Source organism: Poecilia latipinna, unplaced genomic scaffold (genome assembly GCF_001443285.1).
Source record: "Poecilia latipinna isolate Pla-1442-1.1 unplaced genomic scaffold, P_latipinna-1.0 Scaffold3444, whole genome shotgun sequence".
Taxonomy (NCBI): Eukaryota; Metazoa; Chordata; class Actinopteri; order Cyprinodontiformes; family Poeciliidae; genus Poecilia; species Poecilia latipinna.
Window position 1 is genome coordinate 20,452 of NW_015116060.1, and position 26,905 is coordinate 47,356.

At 38.2% G+C, this 26,905-nt stretch overlaps 2 protein-coding genes across 4 annotated transcripts; both read left to right on the plus strand.

Annotated features, from left to right (window-relative positions):
- LOC106940990 (vang-like protein 2) lies at window positions 1-22,234 on the plus strand. Of its 3 annotated transcripts, none has more exons than XM_015023892.1 (8): window positions 1-120; window positions 13,342-13,698; window positions 14,632-14,755; window positions 16,242-16,849; window positions 18,190-18,323; window positions 18,460-18,595; window positions 20,728-20,971; window positions 21,811-22,234. In XM_015023892.1, exons 2-8 carry the CDS (start codon window positions 13,628-13,630, stop codon window positions 22,069-22,071), a joined length of 1,578 nt encoding a protein of 525 aa, XP_014879378.1. In that variant the 5' UTR covers window positions 1-120; window positions 13,342-13,627; the 3' UTR covers window positions 22,072-22,234. The 3 variants fall into 3 exon arrangements, with proteins under 3 accessions (XP_014879378.1, XP_014879377.1, XP_014879376.1); XM_015023891.1 differs by lacking the exon at window positions 1-120 and adding an exon at window positions 480-648; XM_015023890.1 differs by lacking the exon at window positions 1-120 and adding an exon at window positions 11,870-12,424.
- Window positions 22,235-22,855: 621 nt separating this feature from the next.
- On the plus strand, window positions 22,856-25,891 carry LOC106940992 (high affinity immunoglobulin epsilon receptor subunit gamma-like). Its single transcript, XM_015023894.1, has 5 exons — window positions 22,856-24,826; window positions 24,899-24,990; window positions 25,119-25,157; window positions 25,479-25,508; window positions 25,721-25,891. The coding sequence occupies exons 2-5, from the start codon at window positions 24,913-24,915 to the stop codon at window positions 25,784-25,786; spliced, it is 213 nt and encodes a 70-aa protein (XP_014879380.1). The 5' UTR covers window positions 22,856-24,826; window positions 24,899-24,912; the 3' UTR covers window positions 25,787-25,891.
- The last annotated feature ends 1,014 nt before the right edge of the window (window positions 25,892-26,905 follow it).

Here is a 26,905-nt window from a genome sequence, read left to right on the forward strand (position 1 = left end):
GGGGACCAGGGGAGGGGCCGATCCGGAGCGGAGGCGGGGCCCCACGGAGCTTCGGTTGAGTGGGAGAGAGAAAGTGGAAAGTGAGGGGGGAAAAATACCTGAATGGACGATCTGGAATAAGTAAGTAGTATTTGTATTATTTCTTCTTGCTGTGGAAAATGTGTGAGGAGGTTCCGTGGATGTGGGATTGTGTTCCATGTTTCCGCGGAGGGGGGAATCGGGGAGGATTGTGTGGCGCTGGAGATCTCCGGTTTCACCCCCACAAACAATAGTCTGCAGGACGCGATGGTCGCCTTTTTTCCCCTTTTCCTCCTCCCAAACCGCAGGGAAGTTTAGGATCCTCGTCGGCCCCCCTATTGTTGCTCTAGCTCCGCGGTACTGGTTCTGGTCCCGGTCTTCGGGTTTCCTGGGATCAGAAACGAAGATGCGCCTGGAGGGAATGAGCGCGTCCGCTCCGGTTGTAGGCCGAAGGGTTTGAATTTTCCTCCAGTGCATCCATTCATTTCAGGAGGACGTCCCGGTCTGGACTCCGGAGAGAAACGGACCGGAGGTTTTTGGATCAAGGGGACTGAAAGAACCTCCCTTTGTCCCGCATTTTATAGCGGCCACAACTCTTGATACTGGGCTAAATGCTGCTGCTGGTTCCCAGTAAGTTCTCCTTTTGTGCATGTGTGCTGAATGAATGATGCAGGTTAGAGGAGCTAAATACCTCCAGAAACCTTCTTCTTTTTCTTTTTCTTCTTCTTCTTCTTCTGTCTCTTTTTTGTTATCATGGGTCTGAAATTCAAACCGAAACGGGATCATTTTGCTGCTAAAGAGAGACAGGCCCAGCTTCAATGGGTAGAGGAGGGTTAATCGATCCGAAATATTCAAAATATCGTCTGTAATATGTCGGCCTGGACGATAAATTGTCCCAGAAATCATTGCGTTAAACGATAAAGTTGTTGTCTTGGTTTCATTTTCAAGTAATATGATGGTAATGGTGTAACAATGCAAGAACACATGATCAAATATTAATAAACTTTAAATTCAGATGAACGTTTAACACTGGAACTGGAATATATTAAAAAAATCCAAAGTAAATAAGTAAAGCAATCGAAACAGTAAATAAAATGGATTATGAACTCTCAACTAAACAAAATTGTCCTTCAAAACACATGGATCATTAGTTTCAGACAGGGAAAACAGGCAAAACTCCCAGTTAGGACTTTTGTAAAAATAAGTAAAAGTGCAAACTAACCAACTTCTTATTGTGTCAAATGTTTGCAGCATTTTTCAAAATGATGCGTTTTCAATAACATTTGTTGTCCAAGTGGAAATTATCGTAAATAGAACAACAAATAAAATGAATTACGAAATCTCTGTCCTTCAAAAAGAGGATAGCTGAGACCAAAACACCAGACTGAAGAGTTTTGTCATCCAGTTTTTGATAGAAAGAGAGAGAAAAGAGAACAACAATAAATCATGCAAATGGAGATTATTGAGCTTGTTTTAATTTATCATATGATTAATTGATTTATTGCTTATTGCGACAGGCCTGCTTGTATGTAGAGGTGCAGAAAAATATCAGTACAGAACTGTAACTCCTACTGAGCAATATGAACCTAGAATTATTAAAAGGTAAAGATATTGCATGCATAAATAAAAAATAAACTAACTTACTATTTAATATATTTAAAAAAAAAAAGATATTTAGATTTTATATTTACATTTGTTTGTCCAAGGAATACTAATTTACACTCTGGAAGATGAAGATGTGGCGCATTTAAGGCAGGAAATGGAGTTCATCATCATTACTGGCACTTATTTCATTCCTGTATTTCACAACAAATATATTTTTATGAATCTACATTAATGGAGGAAAATATGTTTCACTTAATTAGGAATTCTGTGGTAAATTATTGTGGTGCAATGCCTTGCTAAAGAGTTTATTCCCTTTAATTTCCTACATGTTTTTTATCACATTACAACCAAGCACTTTCATGTATTCTTCTGGGATTTCATGTGTCAGCTCAGCACTAAGTAGTTATGAAGTGGAAGGAAGGTGAAGCGTGTCGACATTTTTACTAAAATGGGAAAAAAAAATAAATGTGCCACACATTAGGATTCAGCTCATCTGAGTCAGAACTTTCTAGAATCGTTTGTCACTCTGAAACAGCTACAAGTGTTTTTCTTGACAAAAAATAGATTTTTTTGTCCATTCTTTATAAATAACATAAATCAGATTAAAAGTTGTGAAAGCTTTACCACTGACTTTCCCCAGCTGAAGAAAAGGGTCCCCACTACATGATGCTGCCACCACCGTGTTTCACAGAGGAAATGGTGTTTTCTAGAAAATTTGCAATGTGCACTTTATATGTATTTGCAAAAACAAAAACAAAAAAAACTTATATTTTTGTCTGTGAGCATCTTCCTCAACATATTTGCTACATGACTTGTGCCAGGCTAGTAGAATTGAAACGATTAATCAGATTAATCGTGACTAATCAATTATTGAAATACTAGTCAACTAATTCAGTAATTGATTAACTGAAGTATGCAGACTCAAAAATGCAATTTTGTTGAAATAACAACACAGTCAGAGCAGTAATTAAACCAAACTTGTAAAAAAATACATACATTTTGAATTGAAGATGAACAAAAAACCTTTACTTGTAAATATGTTCAACCCAAAACTCCTCAAGCGGGAGAGTTTTAGCTTCACCTGGTTCAAATTCTTTTTAAAAAATCCCTATTAATCACATTTTATTATTACTAATCACTTAATCTAAAAAAATGGTTAAATGTTCACTAAAGAAATGCTGTGATATTGCATTTAGGCATTATTTTCTTATTTAAAAACAGGAATTTGTTTATTTACTTGCATATTTTTATGTATTTCTAATATTGTGTAAAAAGATTTAAGTGGTTAACTGAAATTTTGTTGATCAAATGAATTGATTGTCAGAATAGTCAATAGATTAATTCATTACTAAACTAATTGTCAGCACTAGTCTGCATGATGATGCTTTATTTATTGTCAGATTGAATAAAACATTATAACACTATTATGTTATGTGGCTTCTGTACAAATTTGGTTGCCCATGATTTTATTTAGAGGTGTCAGAGTAAAGGGGAATAAATGCAAATGAACTACATGGTGTACAAAGTTTTATATGGAAAAAAAAGTTTTAAAACTATCAATCCTTTTTATTGCACTTCTAATTCACTTCTACCCTCATCTGGAGCAAATCTAATGCCTCCATCGGATGATATCAGTCAGTTAGTGGTGTTTGAGATTCGCCTGAACCACATCCATCACGTCTCTCTGAGCCACTTCCTGTCTCTCTGAGCCACTTCCTGTCTCTCTGTGCAGTAATTTACTGGGATTTGTAGATAAATGCATGGGGGAACTTTTAAAACGAGACACCAATGTGGAATAAATCTCACTGTAGGAGTTCTGCTGGATGATAAGTTGGCCCAGAAATTCTTGTGATGAATTATAATATTGTCAATTTGACACCATTTCCAACTAATATAATAATAATTATGACATATTAATGCAAGTACATTTTAATTTCTAATAAGGGTGAGCATTTATTGTACTGTTTATCATTTATAGTGAAAAATTTCATATAAGACATGATTTATTGTTGTCATGATAAATTCCGGTTAATGTTAAAAACTGCCTAAAATGTAATTTTTTTTTACTATTTTCTCCACAATAGTATCAGTAAATTAGAAAATATGATCAAATGAAGTGTCTATGCAGATTAATGGTATAAATCACATTTCTTTCAGTAAAGTGACGACTTCAAGAAGCTTATTTTAGATGGGAATGATTTTCAAGAGCAGTATTTATGCCTGTGGTGCCATGAATTCTGTGCAGTTACCTAAAAAGAATGAATATATAGTTTTTTTTAGTCATAATTTTTATCATTATCACAATAGTACTTCAAAATATTGTGATAAGATTCTAAGTATCGCTCACACACCTAATTTCTGAAAAACATTTAACACTGGAACTGGAAAAAATTCCAAATATCCAAAATAAACAAAACACTAGTAATTAAAATGTATTATGAAGTCTCGGTAACTGAAATCACATTTCAAATAATCATTCAGCTTAGACTTGGAAAATATGCAAAAGGGGCAGGTAGTGCAAACTCAACCATTTTGCTTTGAGTTTCAAATGTTTGTTTCCCAACAAAATTAAAACCAAGCAACTCTTTAATGGAAATGATGGCTGTTGTTTTAATTTATCATGTGATTAATTGATTTATTGCTTAATGTGACGGGTTTAGTCACCGGCACACCTGCTGAAGTTTTCTAAACCTAAAAGCTTTAAAGCTGACAGCAGCAGTTGCCCAGTTTATCTCTGGTTTTCACTGATGTTGTCCCAGCCAGGCGTGGGTGGTGGTCGATAATCTGTGTGTGTGTGTGTGTGTGTGTGTGTGTGTGTGTGTGTGCGCGCGCGTGTGTGTGTGTGTGTGTGTGTGTGTGGGTGTGTGTGTGAGTGTGTGTGTGTGTGTGTGTGTGTGTGTGTGTGTGTGTGTGTGGCCTGCGCTGATGAGCCTCTTCCTCTGATGGAGCCTGGGTGTGTGTACACGCTTATTTTCACAGTTGGCTGCCAAGCGGGGCCGGTCATTTCAGAGATGTTCCTCCCTGACAGCTGCTGTCCCTGTGCCAGCAGCTCCCAGCGTTTTCATGACGGCTTCATTTCTTTTTACCTTCAGGGACAAACGAGGCTGTAAAAAAAATGCATCTGTTTAAATGGAATGCAACAAGAGCTAAGCGATGCATTTGCTTATGTTTTCTAGGGTGTTTTTATTCAAAATCTTTCACCTTTTTTCTGTTGACATCAAACATTGTAATAATAATGTCCATTAAATCTCCACTTCTGATTAGGACTGATTAGTTATCGTATAGTTTGTCATTTATTGTGATAAATTTCTTAGAACACTTTAGATTTATTGTTGTCTTGATAAATCTGTTGGGATTGTTGGTTTTACTCTTATCTATTTTATTAATGGACTCTGACCCGAACCTTTAGAGTCACATAGAGACAGTTACAAAGTCGGTCTTCTGTCACAGGCGGAATATTTCCAGGGTTAAAAGACTAAAATCACAGAAATATCTAGAGAAAGTCCCATGTGTTTATCTTTAGATTTTGATAACTGCAACAGTGTCTTCACAGGTCTGCCTAAGAAAACAGACAACTGCAGCTGATCCAGAACAGTTTATTTAATGAGCGCATTGATGAATATCAAAATAAATGTGCAGTTACAGTGTGCAGTTTAGTGATAAAAATCACATTTCTTTATGCGACTGGTGTCCTAAAGAAACGTTTTACATATGGGAATGTTTTTCAAGAGCAGTATTTGTGTCATGCAGTCACAGCTGCACAGTTACCTACTAAATAATCCTTATTGTCGCCTTGATCGTTATCACAGTAGTACCTTAAAATGTTGCGATAAAACTTTAAGTTTTTTGCGTTATGGCTTTGTTTTTCCAACCAGGAAATACTTGGTCTAACTTCTTTTGGCCAGCTTAACAAATAACTTTTGAGCAAGATGTAAGTTTCTCTTGATTTAAGTCACTATTTCCTTGAGATTAATTAAAAATAGTTCTAGTTCCAATGTCAGATTATTTCACTTATAACAACACATTTTTTTCATGTCATATGTAAAATAAACTTGTGGAACTTCTACTTAAAAAAAATCAATATTACGGAATTATTTACTTAAGATAATCTCCTATGTCTTGCTGAAAAGTTACTTGTAAATTAGTTTTATCTTATTTCAAGTGTACTAAGACATTCTCACTAGAAACTAGACCAGAAGTACATGGTAAGATTTTGAGTTTTTGCAGTGTGGTTACTAGGGCTTCTCATTGAAGGAACATTCAGCTGTAGAAACATTATAATTAGTAAATTGCTGGTTTTGAAGCAGCGGGTATTTACCCCGTGGGTTTTTTGATACAGTTCATTGTTTTTCTGCTAGTTGTGCCGTTTGAATTTGTTGTCAGATTTTCTGCCTCGGCTGCTACTTTAGGGTTAAAACTGGAATGTAAGTGAAGGGGACATTTTGATGAGGTTCTGTGTTTTTATATTGAGATCTGTTTTGAGAAACTGTTGCGCTCCTCTGTTTACACTGTATGCAAACCCTTTGGTCTGAGCTATAAAGCTACTCAGCCGTGTCACCAAGCCGACCGGAAGCCGCCTGTGGACCACACACACACAGATCACTGCAGTGAATCCACTCTGGATTTTCACACAGCAGAAAAACTCAGCTGAACTGCAAACGTACACCTCTGTTTGGCTAATGATGTGGTGAAGTGATGTGAAACTTTGTGTGGAAGGAGAAAAACGTACATGCCGCAGGAAGTTTTTGTTTTACTGGACATGCTGGTGCATTCAGACCAGCCTGTGGGCATAGAGGGCGAACTTGATGTTGGAGCTTTAAGTGTAAAGGCGTTTTCACACCTGATAGTCAGGTGGACTTGTTTCAACTGGGGATCAAAATCGCAACATTTTTTACATTTTCATTGTGTCAAATGAACAAAACCTTTAAAAACAGTTCCTCTCCTCGCCTGTGGGGGCGCTGCTCAACGTACTACTGAAGGAAACTTCTGAGTGCAACTTCCTTTTTCACGAAATGTAAACCAAAATCAAGTAGTGTCAGATTTCAGCGGTTGCAGGACTTCTTTTTTGTGTTTTGTGACATTTCTCCTGCTAGTGGTAGACCTGTGTGTTTGCTTTGGTTGTATTTACCCAGAATGCACTGCGCTATAGTCTGCTTCCTGCTTTTGGAGAGATCTCCATTCGCTTGACATTCATATATAGTCACCTTCCCAAAAAACAACGGCCTAAACATTTTTTTTTTTTTTTGCAAAGAGTTATCTTCACGCCAAAAGATAATTTAGCCAAAACATAAAATGAGTAAGGCTATTCTCTTACGAAGCTGATGACTCAAAATCTTATAAAGTACTTTTATCTAGTTTCTAGTGCAAATATCTTAGCACACTTGAAATAAGACATGCCTCTATTAAAAGTACTTTTCAACACGTTACTTGTTTTTTCATTTGTAACGTGGGAAAAATTTCCTTTTGTAAATGAAATAATCTGCCAGTGGAACTAGTACTTTTCATCAATATTAATGCAATATTCACCTAAAAGAAGGTTGTACATCTTGCTGAAAAGTTACTTGCAAGCTAGTTTTGTCTTATTGTAAGTGTACTAAAATATTTGCATTAGAAATTAGACAAGTCACTAATCAGTCTTTTTAAGAAAATGAAACTGAGTTCTATTAAAACGGACTAAACAGGACTGGTGTGAATGCACTCTAAATGAGGATTTCCAGTGAGTTCCTTAAACTGGGCCAAACTACAGATGAATAGGAAACCTTATACTTCCCAGCAGTGGACCACACCTTTTGTAGATCAAGTGCTGTGTCATATTCTCACTTACAGGCTTCCATAAAGGTGGCAGACAGGTGAACTGAGCATAACCGTCTAACTCAGCTTATTTAAGACCAAGCTAAGCATGTGGCTGTTTACTTTAAGCTGCCCGAATTTACAGCCCTTTAAACATTTCTGATCGAAATAGCGTAATGCTCTGCTCTTTTTGTTTCTTCCGACCAGTTTCTTTTGTTTAGTGCTGCCTTTGTTATTTTGGAGAGCGTGTAAGCTGGAGACGGGCTCCGGTTACAAAGACGGATCCCTCTCTGCTGAGCTTTCTGTAGCATCTGTGGCTCGTTAAAGTGAACAGCGGGTCAAATGTGGATGTTGTGACGCAACTTTTACAGGAAGTGGGGTTTATTTCTCTTAAAAAGCAGCGATAACATACATCAAACCAACTCGGTGAATGACGCTACCGGAGTGACACAAATATGATTTTTTAAAATTTTTTTAAATTTGTCTTAATGTGACCCGTATTTGATCTTTTCATGACAGTCCAAACAAAATGGATTGTATTTTTAGTGCGACCCAGGTCACTTGCCTGTGTGGTTCTAAATCTGATACGAATTAAATCTTTTCAAATGTGACCTGTACTTTAAATTCACGTTCATCTCATAGACGTCATTCATCTGACCTGAACGTCACTGATACTCGACAAACGTCACTATTCTGCGTCCTGATGGGCGTAAACTTATATTATGTCTATGGGCGTAAACGGAAGAAAAACAATAACCATTGCGGACGATAATGAGGATTAAGTTGTAACATATTAGCTCAGGTCAGATAACAACTTCAAAATCGTTTTTTTTTTTTTTTTTAATTGCAAACAAGTAACATATAAGATCAACTTCAAAATCGTAAGATATGCTACACCATTAGCATCCATGTTTACTTCCGCAAACACTGAGCAACTTCTTCTATTTTATGGCGGTTGGCAAAACATGAGTAGGCTCTCTAGCTGTGACGTTATTACTGCGCATGTGGGTCACTTTAAGGTCGTATTCAGTTCACACAAGATCACAAACATACAAGTCGCATATATTTGGAAGCGTGAACGACCGCATCGAAAGGGAGCATTGAGGCCTGCTGTATGAATGAACGGAGCCTAACAAATGTGCTAAGCTGTCTATTTGAAGACAGTTTCACTCTTTGTGGATGTTTATTAAAGGGAAGTTAGGAGTATTGTTTAAATTTGTTGATCAAGGTATCAGGATGTTTTGTTTAAAAACATGTTTAGAACTGAAAAAGCAGACATTTCTGCTTTAGTTCTGTATTAAGAAATAATAAATAAATTACTCACATGGTAAATTAAAATGAACCGATAATTTCCACAATCTTTAAAGAGATGCTGCATTTTTAGTATCATTCAAAACCCATCATTTTGAAAAATGCTCCAAACATTTGACACCCATTACAAAGTAGTTGGTTAGTTTGCACTTGTATGTATTGATTTATTTTTTCAAAAGTCTTAACTGGTATTTTTGCCTGTTTTTCCTGTCTGAGACTAATGACTAGTGTGTTTTGAAGAGCAATTTTGTTTTGTTAAGAGTGCATAATCCATTTTGTTTGTTGTTTTGCTCGTTTTGTTTATCTATTTTGGATATTTATTATATTTTCTGGTTCCAGTGTTTTAATATTCTTTGGAAATTAAAGTTTATTCAATTTTTGAGAAGATGCACTTGCCTTTTTATGCCTTTATTGTTATATTAGTTGAAAATGACCTCAATATTATTAATATAAAACTGGGTTTCTGGGTAATGTCAGTGCAGCTGTAACTAAATTAGAAGTATTCATAATATAATTAAAGCCAGTTGCAAATGTGGATTTCGAGATTTTATCTTATGGCGTCTTGCAGATCAAACATCAGTAATTGGCTAATGTGTTTTCTTGCATTAGTGATGCCAGAAAATAAAGATAACATGCGATTATAAAAAAACAAAAAAAAACAAATAAACAGTATTGTCTTTCATTCTGTGGCACCATGACGCTGAAATAGTTTCCCATTAGACACAAGTTATCTACCGTTAGCTGTTTAATGCAGGAATTTCAGATGTTTACAGTTAAATATGCTGCTTTAATAACACAGGTATTACATCTTCATGTTTCACTGCTTTGAATCACAGCCGCAGCTTCTGCAGTTATTACCTAATTATTATTTTCACCAGTCTGCAGGATAAACAGGGATCCCGGACATGGGGGCTATTTCAACCACTAGAAGAAGCTGAACTTCCCTTTAATTAAAACAATGTTTACATTTAATTTGTTCTTACAAAATCTTTTCTTAAATCACTGTAGGATTGTTAAAGATTTCTCTTCTCATGTTGATTCTTGGAGAAAACTCATCAATCCCTGAGAAACATAATAATTTACAACACACAAAGTCTACTGTTTGTCCAAATATCTTAGTACATCTAAAATAAGACAAAACTAACTTTCATGTAACTTTCCAACAAAATACAGGAGCTTGTTTTAAGTAAATAATTTCTTTATATTGATGAATCAAATACTAGTTTTACTAGCAAATTATTTGACCTGTAACATGGGAAAAAATTAAACTAGTACTTTTTTAATCAATATTAAGAAATTATGATTTAGTTCTTTATTTCAAGTGCACTTCAAACTAGACAAAAAAAATACTTGGTAAGTGTGTAAATTATTTTATTTCTCTGTGATTGCGTTTTCTCCAGGAATCAACATATTTATGTTTTCTCTGTGAAACTGAAATCAGATTTTTAGCGATGATGGAAATAACTACAATACAGTGATTTAAAGCAAAGAAGTGCTGAATCTTTGCTTTCTTATATAATTTTTTTTTTATTTGTTACGTCACATATTTGAGCATAATCCAAAAGTCAGAATGCCCTCTCTTACTGTGATGATCAGAGAATAGCTTTCATGCGGTTCTGGATGTATTGTGTCCACATTCTTTGCCACTAATCTCCTTTAAAAGCACAACACGACTCCGCTCCTTCCTCTGCGATTACTGGAGATAAAAGCCAGTCATTACATTCGAGGAGCAGGCTGTTAGTCATTTGAGTTTTGCGGTTTGGAATAAACATGGTGTTGAGGTTTTGCTTAGAGCTGCAGGGTTTCAGAACCGTCTCTGGCCTGGAGAAGGATTCCAGTCTCGGATGAGGGAATCTGGCCCCTTTAATGGAAGACTGGGAAACCTAAAGGAATCCCACAGAAGGATTTGAACGTCATTTGGCTGGCAGAGAAGTGGATTTTAAAGACTGATGGAAAGGAGATACCTCACCAAGCTGAACCAGGACTGTCTGAGACGGATCGGATTGTCACAGAGGCCAATCAAAACCTTTCTCCTCTCTTTTCTCAATTTATTAATTGGGATTAAAAATATTTGTTCAGTTCAGAGTTGTGGGAGATGCATACAGCTGAACCAATTAATTGCTAACTAATTTGGAAATCAATTAACCCTTAACTGGAGAATACAGACTAGCACTGGATGATATAAGTGCTTCATCAATAGTTTTTTGACTAGTTGCAGGGGTGTCAAACTCCAGTCCTCAAGGGCCGCTGTCCTGCAGTGTTTAGATGTGAATATTTTTTTTAAAAAACAGTGGAATGAAATGGCTTAATTACCTCCTCCCTGTGTAGATCGGTTCTCCTGAGCCTTGCTAATGACCTAATTATTCTTTTCAGGTGTGGTGCAGCAGAGGCACATCTAAAAGTTGCAGGACAGAGGCCCTTGAGGACTGGAGTTTGATATCCCTGATAGGGGAATCTGCCCCCTTTAATTGAAGACTGGGAAGCCTAAAGGAATCCCACTGATGGCTGGTAAAAAAGAGGATTTTAAGGGTGACCTGTTATGCTTCATTGAACAAGTTAGGAAGGATTGATAGGCTGTACTAAACATCTTTATTACATTTTTTGCTCAAAATCACTCTTAGATAATGAGATTTTAGTCTGCTCAGTTCTGCCTATTTCGAGCTGTTTTTGAGCCTCTGTCACTTTAAATTCAAATAAGCTGCTGCTGGCCACACCCCCAACTCAATGTTTACACTCTGACATGAACAAGGCTGCAAACAGATGTGCAATTTTACAACTGTACATCTTTGAAAAGCAGAAGTAGAGCCCCCTGCACAACCAACAAGAATTCAGCAAGTAGTTCCTGGATGGTAAGGCAACAACAAAACCGCCTGTCTTTTCCAGCAGCCATTGTACAGTGGTAAAACCAGTTGACCAAAAGTACTGGCTTGGGTTGCTAGGTGACGGGAAGAACTTCACTGAGGTCGCTAGGTAATGCGCAGTGCCTGCAAGTTTGTGACGTTACAATCTGTAGGTTTTTGAAACGGCTCATTTTCCAAACACCAAAAAATACTAACTTATTGCCCCCCAAAAAAATAGATGGGTGTTTTTTTTTTTTCTTTTTAGAAGCATTTGAGACTCAAGTGGAGGTACGAAAATCTGCAAAATGTGGATTTTGCACAAAGAAACAGTTCACCAAACCGGACCAGGACTTGTTGTGTGATCCATCCGTTTGTCACAGAGGCCAGTCAAAGCCACGCCCTCCGCTTTCTCAATTAACCACAGTCTGACAGGCCGACATCCGTCATGCCTCCACTTTTATTCCGGTGACCTTCCTCCAGTGTGAAGAACAGGCTGACAGAGGCCGGCGTGAGGTCAGGTCTCCACGGCAACTGTCTTCATCTGAGCACCCTGTTTCATCCCCATGGCAGCGGAGAGAGGCCCCGTTTCCCCGGGGACCAGGGGCGCGAGGGAGGGAATGTGAGCCGGAGCGAGGGCAAACAAGTTTAGTGCAAACACCGTAATCCAGTATGGCTGCCATTGTGCCGCGGCTAACAGTGGCTGGAGCCGACGTCTTGGAGGGGAGATACAGTGGTGTAATGATTAACCTCAGCAGAGGCCAGGAGGATGAGATCTGAGCGGGAACGGAGAAACCAGAACCTGGGTTCAGGGGGTTAATGGGTGTAAGCATCCATGGAGGACACAGGGCTCCGTCTGCAGGGTGAGACCTCTGAGTCCCACTGTGGGTATAAAAACACAGACTCTTAGAGGGTCATTTCACTGCATAATTAAAATTACTCATATTCTGACCACCCCTCTTGAAATCTGTTGTGAATTAAATGGAATTAATCAATTAATTTCATGGTAAATTGAAAAGAGATTGATCATTTCTGTTCTGATGATACTTTTTGAAAGGCAGTTTTATTTACAGGGACATTTTATTTATAGTTTTGTTTGTAAGTGAGGTTTTATTTTTCACTGTTTTATTTAGAATATTTAAAATATATTACATGACATTTTGAGTCAAAAAGTTTTACTAGTTTTCTCAGTTGTCGACTATGTAGTGTCTTCTGGGACTTTGTGTGTTTTTGTGACAAAGCATTTTGAAATGCCTTGTTGCTGAAATGTGTTTTAGAAATAAACTTGATTGATTTATTTACAATTTATTATACTTAACAAGACAGCAAAATTATTTGTTAATTTTTTGTTTTAGCTGTTTCTTGTCTCTCTTGTTTCTTACGGTGTTCACCTGAAGCTACTTTCTCTTGTTTCTTTTTCTACTTGTATATTAATATTGAGGGAAAAAACAGAAGAATCCCACTTTTATATTTTGAATTGTGCTGTAAGTTAAAGATTTTGAAATACGGAAACTGAGACGCTGGACTTTGTAGGCTGTTATAGTTTGAAACTCATATTTTTTACATGAACACTGATTTTAATCTGGCAGCGTGAATGTAAACAGCTCTGTGGAGACGATGGGAAAACAAGCTGTCAGCATTACTCATAATGAAGGCAGGAAGTTCAATGGAAATTAGAAGGTGGTCGTTTCTTCGTTTGGTCCATCTGGTTTTTGTTAAACGTTCATTTAAAACCACAAGATTCAAGTAAGATTTAAATCTTTTTTTTTTTTTCTTTCAGATCTGATCCACATCATCTCTCCCCCCGCTGTGACTCTCCTACCCATCATCCTCTCCCAGCCCCTTCTCCCCCGTGCTCTCCCGCCTCCCCTCTTCTCCTTCCCCCATCTTCATCAGCCTCCAAGATAGATTCCCTCAGGAGCAAGGTTGATCTGCTCAAGCTGCCTCTGGCTCTCTCCACCAAGTCCATCTCCGAACGTAAGATCCAGCTGGGAGGCGCCGGCGAGCGGCGCAGCGCGGGGGGAGGAGGCGGGGCTTGTACAGCCCGCTCACCGCCGACCCGAGACATGGACAACGAGTCGCAGTACTCGGGTTACTCGTACAAGTCGTCTCACTCTCGAAGCTCCCGAAAGCACAGGTGGGTACAACGACTCAAACGTTGAAGCACATATTCAGTTTTTCCTTGGCAAATTTATAGAAAACAATTTTGTTCTTAAAAACATGGGATTTCAAAGGTAATTTGTGTAAAAACGATCAGTATTTGAGGAGTTTTGATACAAATGGAAATCTAAAAATTGGTTGACACCAATTAGGAATGAATAAAGAAGAAGAGTCAAAGTAACCTTTTTATGATTCTCACTAGATCTACATACATTAAAAGGCTGTGGTGTCAAAACAAAACCGTTTTTAAACAAAATGCTACAATTTAAAGATGAGGACAGATGGTTCAACACTTGATATGTATTCAGTTTAAGTGGTGGAAGATATGGACTGAAAGATTTGTCATGATATTTAGCTGTACCAAGTGATGACAACTATTTATTACGTCTTATTTAGGTAACTAAATATATCTGTAACTGTGTGTCAGGAAGAGGAGGAGCTTCTTAAAGGGACAGACGCTCAATTTCAAAGTGTCAAATTTCTTTTTAGTCATGCTGGGCATTATTGTTATAACACTCCAAGGTAACATAGTGCTAGTTTTTTAGCACAATTTAGTAACTGTGTGCCTGGAAAATAACTCCACCCCTTTAAATAAGAAATGGACGGCATGTTGAGTAGGAATTTTTACATAAATTTGATGTATTTGCTATCAAAATAAGGATGTTGAAGCCACCAGAAGAACATATGAAAATCAAAAGCTGAAGATTATTTTCACACTGAATCAAACAAAAACAGAAAATGTTTGGCATCTAATTTAAAATTTAATGTTTATGTGTAACAACTGTTTCAAATCACTGTCTGTTTTCCTTTTCTGGCTCTGACATTATGATGCAATTGAGACTCAAAAAGAGGGAAAGCCGCATTGCTGAGCGCTGAGTTTCTCTGTTAATGTTTGTGTTTTGGTCTTCAGGGACCGGAGGGAACGGCACCGCTCCAAGAGCAGAGACAGCAGCAGCCGTGGAGACAAATCAGTCACCATCCAGACGCCCGGAGAGCCGCTGCTGGACGCAGAGTCGACCCGAGGAGATGACAGGGTCAGCCTCACCGACCTTTCTGTTTTTAAATCTCTACGTCCGCGGTGATTAATGTTTAACCTCAGGAATTATCCATGCAGATTAATCATACATTTCCAGCCTGAATAGATGTTTATCTGAGTGTAAACACAGTTGTGGGCGACGCTGCAGACTTATCACTGCTTCTGAGTGAAGCGGCGATCACAGCTGTCTGCCTTCAGAACAAAGACTTGTTGACGGCTGAGGGGGCCTCAGGAGTGGGCTCTTGAACTCCATCAGCGGCTGATTGTGTTTTGTTGGAGCAGTCGCTCATTTGGTTTCAGTCGCTGTCAGCAGGGAAGAGGCAGGTGTTGACATTTGCCAAACAGAGCCTCGAAATGCAGAAGATGAATTACTTTGAGTTTAAAGGTGTGTTTCCAGTGAAGGAGGGGGATGTTTGTTTCTGGATAGAGAGAAAAGGAGGCTTTGTTTTTCCTTCCTTTTTGATTACAAATAAGGATGGAAATGTAATTTTCTTAATCACATATTTGTTTCCAGTCTTAAAGACTTCCAGAAATTTTTTTTTAGCAGTTCTTCAAAAAAAACAACAAAAAAAAACACTTTGACGTAATAAACAACAACAAAAAAACATAGTAATGTATAGAGAAACTGGAGGGTTTATCTACGCATCACCAGAAAGACAAAATTAAACTTTTCTGCACTCTTGCAGGCTCCCAAGTGCATAAAAAAGTTTATTTTGGGTAATATGACCTCCTTAAAGCAGAGTGTGGGCAGTTGGTGCCTTCTGAAAGATTTTGTTCGGCCTGAAAATTCGACTCAAGCATGATAAAAAATAAAGTTCATTTGTATTGCACATTTCAGCAACAAGGCAATTCAAAGTGCTTTACTTTATAAAAACATCGTACGAAACAAGCAATAAATGTTTCATTTTGTCAAACGCCACCATCAAAATCATCAAGAAAAAACTCATAAATATTAATTATCGTTTTAGTTCTTTCAAATCAAAGACAGCTCTAAACAAATTGGTTTTTAGTCTTGTTTTAAAGGAACTCAGTGTTTCAGCAGTTTTGCTGTTTCTTTGGAAGTTTGTTCCAGATTAGAACAGCATAAAAAGTGAAATATTTCCCCATGTTTTGGTTCTGGTTCTGTGGATGCAGAGCAGAACCAGAAGACCTGAGTAGTCTGGAAACTTGATAAAACAACAGCATCTTTGATATATTTTGGTGCCAAGTATTCAGTGATTTATGGACGAACACAAGTATTTTAAAGTCTATGAAGACACTGTTGCAATAATTAAAGCAACTAAAGATAAAATATAATTCAACACTTGATATGTATTCAGTTTCTCTAAATCTTGCTGGGATGTTGGTCTCTAGTTCTTCAGGTGATGAAAGGCTGGCTTTGTAACCATCTTTATGCGTCTTTGAAAGTTCAGGTCAAATTCAGGCCTGATCAGTAGTTTCCAGCTTTAATAACTCTAAAAAACGTCTGATCCCGTTTCCTGCAGGATGATAACTGGGGCGAGACCACCACTGTCGTCACGGGAACCTCCGAGCACAGCATCTCAAACGAGGACCTCACCCGCGTCACCAAAGATCTGGAGGAGTCGACGCCACTGGAGTGCAAGCGCTTCATCGGCCCGGCGCTCGGAGGCTGCCTGAGCTTCTTCGCTCTCATCACGCCGCTGGCCTTCCTCATCCTCCCTCAGGTCCTGTGGCGAGATGCCCTGAAGCCCTGCGGGACGCCCTGCGAGGGCCTGTACGTCTCGCTCGCCTTCAAGCTCCTGGTCCTGCTCATCTCCTCGTGGGCGCTGTTCCTCCGCCCGCCCAGAGCCACGCTGCCGCGGTTCTTTGTCTTCCGCTGCCTGCTGATGGTGCTGGTGTTCCTGTTCGTGGCGTCCTACTGGCTCTTCTACGGCGTGCGGGTGCTGGAGCCCAAAGAGGAGGACTACCAGGGCATTGTGGAGTACGCCGCCTCGCTGGTGGACGCCCTGCTCTTCATCCAGTACCTGGCTCTGGTGCTGCTGGAGGTCCGACACCTGCAGCCGGCTTTTTGCCTTAAGGTGGTCCGCAGCACGGATGGAGCCAGCAAGTTTTACAACGTGGGTCATCTGAGGTGAGTGACTGATCCTGGAAACACTCAGAATACTCCATGTGAGGGGCGTCCAAAGTGCTCCCACTGACTTAAAACATTAGTATAGTTGTTTCTAAATGGATATGAACTTGTTTTTAACCATTTCTCATTTTCTGCAATTAAATACTAAATCTTTGCTTGGGATTTCAAACTGGTTGTCAGTAGTTCATAGAATAAAAGAACAATGTTCATTTTACTCAAACGTATATGCAATCAGAGAACTGATCATTTTAAATGGTCTCTTATTTTTTACAGAGCTGCAGATGGAGACTTTCTATCTTTAATTAGTACAAAATTACTAAAAATCTTCATACAAAATAAAATATTCACCATAACACAAAGGAGCTCTAAATAATCACACTTTTGTTTTGTCTTTTCTAGAACCGGTGACTTTTACTGAAAAACAAACTTTGCTTCACCTAAGTCAGTTTTTCATTAAATTAATAAACTTGGCTAAACACAGCGAGCGTTTTCAGACAGTTTGACCTAAATCCTGACTTTATTCATCACAATTGATTAAATTGTGTTTTATTTTTCTTCAACCGATGCCTAGAGAATTTGCTAAGTTATTTTCAATAAGGCAAATATCCAGAAACCTTTTTCAGTTTTGGACCTAGAACAAATCTGACTTCTTTATTTGTTTAAGTATTTTATATTTATTTTATTAAGAGGGGAAAAAACTTTTTTTTGTCCCTCCAGTCCTTTTCACTAAATGATTTCAGCCGAAGTGACAAAAAGTTTGGACACCCCTGCTCTGGATTTAGATTAATTGGGATGCTGTGCAGGTTTCCAGTCATTGTTGAGCATCTTTTGATTTTCTTTCCACGTTTCCTGATTTTTCTTAGACATTTTTGTATCATAAACTATCTTTGTAAGGAACAGGAAGTGGAAATATGCCTGAAGATGTTTTTTTCCCTGACTGATGGCTTTTATTTTGGTAATAAAAGTTTTGTCTGACCAATAGATTTTTTACTAAAAGCTTGATATGCACTCTGAAACTCACAAGAATATCAAATCAATTCTCAAAGCTTGCATGCGAAGCTTGAGTTTGCACTACTACAGTTTGTTTGGTCTAAATGTTTTTTAATGTTCCAGGAAACATTTTGAGCCTCAGTCGGTTTATTTTTCTACCGTTTTCCACCCCAGAGGAGAAGCCTCCACCTCTCTGATCCTGATAATGACGTTTTATCTTCATGTTTCTTTGGAAAGGGCTGTAATTAAAGTATTTTTTTATTTCATAAAAGGATGCAGAAGCACTTCTGTAAATGTCTAAAGTATAGCAGCGGATATTTGAGTGGTTTTGTCCTCTGATTTGTTTGCAGCATCCAGCGAGCGGCCGTCTGGGTGCTGGACCGGTATTACAACGACTTCTCTGTCTACAACCCTGCTGTGGTCAACCTTCCCAAGTCCATCCTGTCTAAGAAGATGACCGGATTCAAGGTTTACTCCCTGGATGGTGAGAGATTATCACCTCAGCCTGCTTGTGATTCTCCCACACACGACGTTATTCCCCTTTTGTTCTCGCTTTGAGTATAGATGAAAACCTGTCGTGCAAACCTCTAAACCCTCCCTCTGCATGTGTCGTCTTGCAGAAAACACCACCAACAACTCGACAGGCCAATCGCGCGCCATGATCGCAGCGGCAGCCAGGAGGAGGGACAACTCCCACAACGAGTATTACTACGAGGAGGCCGAGATGGAGCGCCGGATCCGCAAACGCAAGGCCAGGTTAGATACCGCAAGCAATGGCGTGAAGCCTGAGAGCAGAACCGCAGTCTGTTCCTGTTCAAAGTAAACGGGCATGTAGTGACGAGAGAGCAATCATGAAGGCTGCTGTGGATATCAAGGCCTTTCCATCATGTAAACTCCGACAATCTGACTTAAGCCTTCATTTAAATGAGTCATGGTCGTCCTGTCCTCACATGTTCTGGTTATTACGGCTGCTGTAAGAATCAGACAGTTTTCCGAGGAAGGCTTTTTTTCTTTCTTTTGGAGAAAAGCTTGATTAATTGGCAGTCTGCCGCCTGGAGAAGCCATGCTAGCTTATGTCCCAACAGTCCAGAATGATGAGTTTATTCTGTTTACTTAGAGCCGAGGCCTTCATTTCAGAGGAACACACAGTTTCAGTTTTGCTTGCCTCAGATGAACTGGTTAACTTGACTATTAGGGTTTCATAACTTCATAAGTCAGTTCTAGTATATTATCTCACTGGAAGGTGTAGAAAGACTAAAAATGCAACTAAATACAAATAATTATACTCAGAAATATAAATGGCTTGATCTGTAGGCATAGTGTCTTCAGAAAATGTTTATAACCCTTGAATTTTTCACACTTTGTCACAAAAAACCTTATATATTGGGTACTTAATTTAATTATATGTATTAGGAGTGGATAATTATTAAGAGGAAGGTTTGCATTCAGCACCCTTTGCTGAAATACCCCTAAATAAACTTTAGTGCATCAAATTTCCTTTGATGCACTAAAGTTATAAGTCAGCTAGTAAGTCATTTAGTTTCAGTGAAAATGAACACCTCAGAGGTTTGTTAGAGAATATTAGTGAACCGCAATCAAGAGAAGCAAGAAACGGATCCACAGTGACTCTAGAAGAGCTGCAGAGATAAAAACAATAAATAAAAATCTGTTTCCTGTCCATGCAACAACTGTAAACATAAAGCCAGAGCTACTGCACAATGTCTTAGGCCTAAATGAAAAGCTCAGGCATAAATCCAGCTGCAGATCTGTGCCAATAATTGATAACTCATGTTAGCAGATGTTCTCCATCCAGTCTGACTGAGTTTCAGCTTTTCTGCAAATAGCAAAGGGAAAAAAAAAACCAATTTCTAGATGTGCAAAGCTGGTAGAAAATCCAAAACATCTGAAGCTCTAATTACAGGATTCTGAAAAAATATGATCTCTGGAGAGCCAGTTACAAGCGCATTTTCCTGATTGTGTATTGATGAAACCCATTAACAAACTGTTAAAATATTACTATCATTCAATAAGTACTTCTTAAAGTAAATAACGCTGAACATCTTTCCACATTGATGAGTCCCTCCAGGATTCTGGGATTGCTTTCATGATTTTCTTCCCAAACAAACTCAGATTCTGTGGTGCTAATTTAATATTTACAAGGAATTTTTTGCAATATTTTTTGCAATATGATAAAGTCATATTTATTAATTTTTTTTAGCCATTTTAATCACAGACTTCAGATAAAATAAGGCTGAGGCAGCAGTGGAGTAGAAGTAAGAAATGCTGCCACCTGCAGGTGGGAGTTAGAAGTCACTTAAATGTTTTTGACTATTTTTGTGGAAATCTGCAATAAACTCACAATTATGCAGGGGCCTGTTGATTTTCACGCGGAATTAAAACAAACAGATTGATGTAATACGACAGTAAACAGATAAAAACTGCTTTGATTTGATTGATACAATAATATAAAAACACACACATGTCCTAAAAAGCTACGATGAACCTTGAGTTTGACACGCGTAATAAACCATTTATCTACAATTAACTGTAATTATTTCTAAGGCTGTCATGATAACAAATTTTGCTGGAAGATAAACTGTCCCAGAAATTATTGCAATAAATAATATGGTTGTTTGGAGGTAATTTTCAAGTAATATAACAGTCATAATAATACAAGAACACAAAGATCAATAAATTGTAATAAACATTTAAGACATTTTAAATATTAAAAATAAAGAAAGAAAAGCAACAGAAAAATAAAAATAAATAAAAAGCTCAACTTGAAACCAAAGCACCAGACTGAATCTAATTTGCCATGTGATTAATTGATTTGTCGTTTAGGCCTAATTGTATCCCATGTTCGGTCGTTGTCATGGTTACCCGTTTAGGCTGGTCGTGGCGGTCGAGGAGGCCTTCACGCACATCAAGCGGCTGCACGAGGACGAGGCAGGGGCGTCTCCCAAGCACCCCCGGGAGGTGATGGACCCCCGGGAGGCGGCGCAGGCCATCTTCGCCCCGATGGCGCGCGCCATGCAGAAGTACCTGAGGACGACGCGGCAGCAGGCCTTCCACAGCATGGAGAGCATCCTCACGCACCTGCAGTTCTGCATCACTCACAACATGACGCCCAAGGTGAGAACAAGGGGTTTCCATAGCGACCAGGTGACTCTGGCCGCTGTGGAAGAGTTTCATTGACTGTTATCGATCGGATTGGCGTCGACGTCTGAGTAGAAAAAAATGCTGCTCCTTCTCTTTCTTTGTGTCTGATTTTCTATTCTTTCTTTATTTCTTGTTTTTCATTCTTATCTTTCCTTCCTTTCTTTTTCTCTTTTTTCCTTCCCTACTTTCTCCCTCTTTCCCTTCTTTACTTCGTTCAATGTATCTTTTATTTCTCCATTCTCTCTCTTTTTCCTTGCTTGATTTTAAATTCTCATGTCTTTATTTTTCCTTTTTCTATCCTCATGTTATTTCTTCTTCCCTTCTGTCTTTCTGTATTCTTCCTATTTTTATTCCTTCCTTATTTTTTCAGGCTTTTCCTTTCATGTGTTCTTTCTTCCTTCCTCTTCTCCTTCATTTTATTTTATTTTTTACTCTTTTCTTCCTTGCCTCCTTGCCTTTTTCCATTCCTTCCTTCTTTTCTTTCATCCCTTTTTTAATTAATCTCTTTGTTATCAATTTTCCCTTCTGTCCTTTTCTCATTTCCCTTCCTCCTTTCATTTCTTCTTCTGTTTCTTTTTTTTTCCTCCTTCATTCTCTCCTTCAATGTTTATTTTTTCCACTCCTTCCTTCTCACCCTCTTTTTTATTTAAATTTTTACTCTTTTCTTCCTTTTTTCATCCTTCCTGCTGAACATTTTTACCATAAATCCACAGTGAATGTTTGTGTTTTATATTTTTATGATGGAAGGTAAATTTCTGTGAAAGGATAAATTTATTAATGTCCAACATTTTCTGTCTCTTTCTGCTTGTCAGGCCTTCCTGGAGCGATACCTCACCCCGGGCCCCACCATGCAGTACCAGCAGCAGAGCGGCAGGGGGCGCCAGTGGACTTTGGTGAGCGAGGAGCCCGTCACCTCGGGCCTACGGCAGGGGCTGGTCTTCTCCCTGCGGCGCCTGGACTTCTCCCTGGTTGTCACGGTAACGCCGCTTCCCTTCCTGCGGCTCGGCGAGGAGTTCATCGACCCAAAGAGCCACAAGTTCGTGATGCGGCTTCAGTCGGAGACGTCGGTGTGAGCGGCGCCGCTCCTCCCATATGTGACACGGACACGCTTCATTATCCAATCAGCAAACAGCCTTCTCTCACGCTCTTCTGTGACAGAAACCAATCAGAAGGAGGAATGCAACTTTTTTTTTTTTTTTTTTTGATCATCAAACTGTGATCGGCTCAATGATTGTTAAAAAAACAAAAACAAACAGAGGCCTTTTCGCCGCCGGTGTTTTCTCTCTGAAAGGTTTATTTCTCTTTAACCACTGAACCACAGAGAAGCAGTGACTCAACACACGCACGCAAGAGGAAGGGGGAGATTATGTCACTTCCTGTCAGTCACGCTGGCGATGTTTTCTCCGAAAGCGCATGGACCTGCTTTTATATGAGAGGGAGTGGCTTTTACTGTTTTAACCTGCAGAATGTAGCATTACGTGCTGTGAGTTGATTGTTTTTATGTAAAGAAGAGCAGATCTACATAATGCAGCTGTTTTAATTATTATTATTTTCCCATGATGCACTGCAAAAACACAAAGTATTACCAAGTATTTTTGGACTAGTTTCCAGTGAAAACATGAAATAAGACAAAACTAACCTACAAGTAACTTTTACGACCTTGTTTTAAGTAATTAATCCTTAAATATTGAAATATTCCACTAGTAGATTATTTCATTTATAAAAAGATATTTTTCCCATGAAATAATCTGCCAGTGGATCTAGTGCTTTTACATCAATATTAAGGAATTATTGACTTAAAACAAGCTCCTATATCTTGGCGAAAAGTTACATTTATGTTATTTTCGTCTTATTTCAGGTGTACTAACATATTTGCACTACAAATTAAACCAAAATACTTGATAATATTTTGTGTTTTTGCAGTGTATAACACTGTCATCCTAATTTTGCAGCTCATTTGGATGCATGAGTCTGGCGGTGGTCCAACAGATCAACTGGAAATACCAAAATCCATTAATCCGCCATACAAAATGTGCTAAACGACTAAAGGCTTTTTGAAGTTGATGACTATTGCTCATAAATATTCCTGGCTGTAGGTGAAACTCACCCAAAATAAACAGAAGCGTCTGACTCAGTGGCATTTTTAATCACATTATTCTAAATGTAAGTAATTTAAATCATTAAATTAACTGTTTTCAGCCTTTATGAGCTCATTTTGGCCAATTTGGCCCTAAATCGAACAAACAGAATCAAAACAGATTGATTTAGAAAGAAATTGACCGAGCTTGTTGGTTTTCCAGCTGATTTTATTATTAAAAATAAGATAAGATGAGCATAAAATCATCAGGATTCCTCTCTGTTGTGCTTAAGCTGTGCAACAATATTTGGCTGCAGATTCCCCGATTCCAATCTGAGTCGCAAAAGAAGAAAAAGTTTGTAATTCAGCAACTAAATGTTTTTTGTTCACGTTAACGGTTTGGTTTAGTGGTCAGTACATGCATGAACCATGAGAGACCTTGATTCTGTGCCTGCAGCTCTCTGACTGTCCTTGCATGGAATATAAAAAGATATTTTTAGCAGAGTTTCTCAGCAGTTCAACTTTGTCACTTATGATGCAGACGTGAATTTAGACTTGAAGGTAAAGGAAATTCTAAATCCGGTGCGTTAATTCTGAGAATTATTCAGAATGAATACATCATGCAGCTTTTCTAAAAGCAGAGGCAATTCATAATTGGACATTTTCACTCATCAAACCATATTTTTAATAATATTTTTAGTGTTCATATGTGATAAAATCAAGCTTTTCTGAAAATGTTGAGTTCTTTTTTAGCATTTTATTAAAGATGGAAGAGTTAAATGGCAGAAAAACTAAATAAAATCCGTGGTTTGAGGAAGACGCAACAACCGTTGAAGCAAAAACGCAAACATTAAGAGTTTGAATTTTATAATTTTAAACGGGTAGCAGTAATTTTGTTTTTTTTACATTTTTAAAATTGTCACTTTTTTACCTGCTTACACTGTAAACTTCTCATAATGGAGCCGGTTACAGGAGTCACTTATTGAGGGTGAAACCAGTTCTGCTCAAGCTGCTTTTATGCATCTACGACCACACGGTTTGTGTATTTGATGTAAAAACGGATAAATGTCCCAAACCGGACGAGCGATTGTAACTCCTCTGATCACCGCCTCGCCTTGTGCCGCTTTAATCCAACCTTTTCTCTGCAGACGTGGAGGATCTGCACCTTGACTGCCTCTTACAGCTCCTCTCACATAAACTGTTTCACATGAACACTCCTGATTTTTTTTATTTTCTAAGGAAAGCATGCCAAGAATTATTTCAGGCTCCATTTTTTTTATTTTGAAAAATTAACTTTTGTATCATTTTAAGGTGCCTAAGTTATGATGATGCAATTTTCTGAATGTTTTTACTTAAATTGAAAAAAGAAAAAAAACTTGTAAAGAAAAAAAATGTAGATTTGTGTTTTCTCCTTTTGGTAACAGTAGCTTGTAAAGTGCTTTAGACATCGTTTCTATTAAACCATCTATTCCTAATAAGTCCTGTCTTGTCAGCTGTTTTCTGAGCTGAGAATGTTTCCTAACAGGAATTTCTCCTTATAGAGAGACAGGGGGCTTCTTGAAAAAACACTTTTAAGAGGAACTTCTGAGAAGGAAGATGGCTGATGTGGTAGGCGTGTGGTTTCATAGCTTCAAAACGGACAGAGAGCCCTTCACTTCCTGTTCTCAGTCGCTCAGTTGAGGCTCTTCAGACGCGTCGACGTTTCTCTGACGAAGGGAGCGAACAAAGCGGTTCCTTCTCCTCCTTCTCCGGTAAGTTCCAGCCCTCTGTTGATCCGTCTTTACTGAATCGGGAGTTTGTTTATTCGCTGATGATGTTCATAGAAGCAGCTGGAGACATGAACGTGTGTTACATCCTGGATGGGGTTCTGATCCTGTACGGCATCATTCTCACCGTCCTGTACTGCAGGCTGAGGGTAAGACCCATTAAAAATAACAAAGCTTTCGTGCGGGTGTTATCGTTTTGTTTAAAAATGCAGCTGATTTCAGTTTATTTTTGCTTAAAAATCATATTTTTCCACATTTCTGGTTTGATTTTTCTCAGATGCGTCCATCGAATAAAGCATCCGGCAGCCACCCAGAGGTAAAAACCTGTGTGTTTGTGTTGAAGAATTGGGTGCCATTTTATTTATGTGACTTCTGTGGTAGCTCTTCTTCAGAGCTCAATCGTTTCCTGTAAGCTCGAGCTGACCACCAACCTACATTATTTATTTTCACACTCAGAGTTTCCACTTGTCACCCTGGTGTCAGATCCTGCTTCCTGCTGATGTTTTTGTTTTTCAGTCTTAAACTTTTCAGATGAAATTAAATTAAAATGCAGCTCAAAGAGGGGGGTATAGATATTTAGGACATTTATTTCCAAATCCTGAATCCTCCTGATGATATTTTTGTTTCCGTCCTACAGAAGCAGCCTGCAGGCGGAGGCATCTATGCGGTAAGATTTCTTATTTTAATGCTAAAAATTACTTTTCAAAAGGCACTGGAGGGAAAAGTGAGAGCCAGTCACTTTTTTGTTTTTGTTTTGGTTTTTGCTGAATAAAGCAGCCGGCTGTCGCTGTTTTACGCCCGGTCTGGTTGCAGGAACTGCTTGCGTAAAGCCGTTTTTAACCTTGCATCAGTGAGTTTTTCAGCGTTTGTGTCCTGCAGGGTCTGACGTCCCGCACCACAGACACCTACGAGACGATCAAGATGGACAAGAAGCCCATCGTCTGACCTGCACACCTTCTGTGCAGCCGAAATAAACATATACATATTTAAATATAGCTTTATACTCTGGTTATATGTACTTTTTAAATTACTTTTACTCCTTTTTCCTTTTGTAAAATACTCCTTGTCTAATTTGTTTCTGCACAAAATATTACAGCTAATAAATTAATTTAACAGTGTTTAATTCTTTTCTGAGTGTTTCTGTGCTTCCCAGCTGGTTTCAGTCAGAAAAAGCAGAAGTTTCAACATATTTTCTGTTCCCACTTTTTCAAGTCTTAAATTAAGTCTTACAATTTTATTCTACTTTACTAAAGCGACGGTTATCAATCCTGTTTGTGTTTTTATGTATTACAGTGTTGATCAATCATTATTTTAGTTATTTCTTACACATTTTTCAGTAATCTGAAATGTTTTATTTCCTGTCAGAGCCATCTATCAGTTTTTGGTTGTCATTTATCTCAGTCGATCTAAACTACTTCACTTTGCCTGTGGTTTGATGACATCTGCTCGTTTCTATTTGTGGTATTTTAAAGTTTGAAAGACAGTTGAGAAACTGACTCAGTTTTCAATACAATATTAATCATTCAATGTTGACAATTCTGAAGCTCTTGTGATAAAACTACTCAGTTGTCAATAAAACTGAGTAAAGTTTCATGTAAAACATTTATGATATTAGATGACATTTGACATTTCGTTTGTATTTCCTTTTAATTCATGTAAAACACTTTGAATTGCCTTGTTGCTGAAAATGTGCTATATAAATAAAATTACCTTACCTACCTTACCTTACCCAGACAGTTGATTTAAACTTTAACTTCTTCTTCATTAATTAAATGTAAATCAACAGGTTGTTGTTCTCTCGACAGAGTGATGCTAAAAGGAGTAACACCCTTTGAACTTTTAATTTAGATATTTGCAAAAACATATGCGATATTTACGTTCATGCATGACGGTAATTGTTACTTTTTTTACTTGTTGACTTCAATCATCGCTGAGGCAGCAACAATGCTGTAGTAGAAGTTAGAAATACTGCCACCTGCAGGCGAGAGTTGGCATCACGTAAACCTCATGTTTTCCTACCAGACATTTTTAGCTTCATCTCAGATATTTTCTAGAAAAACATCT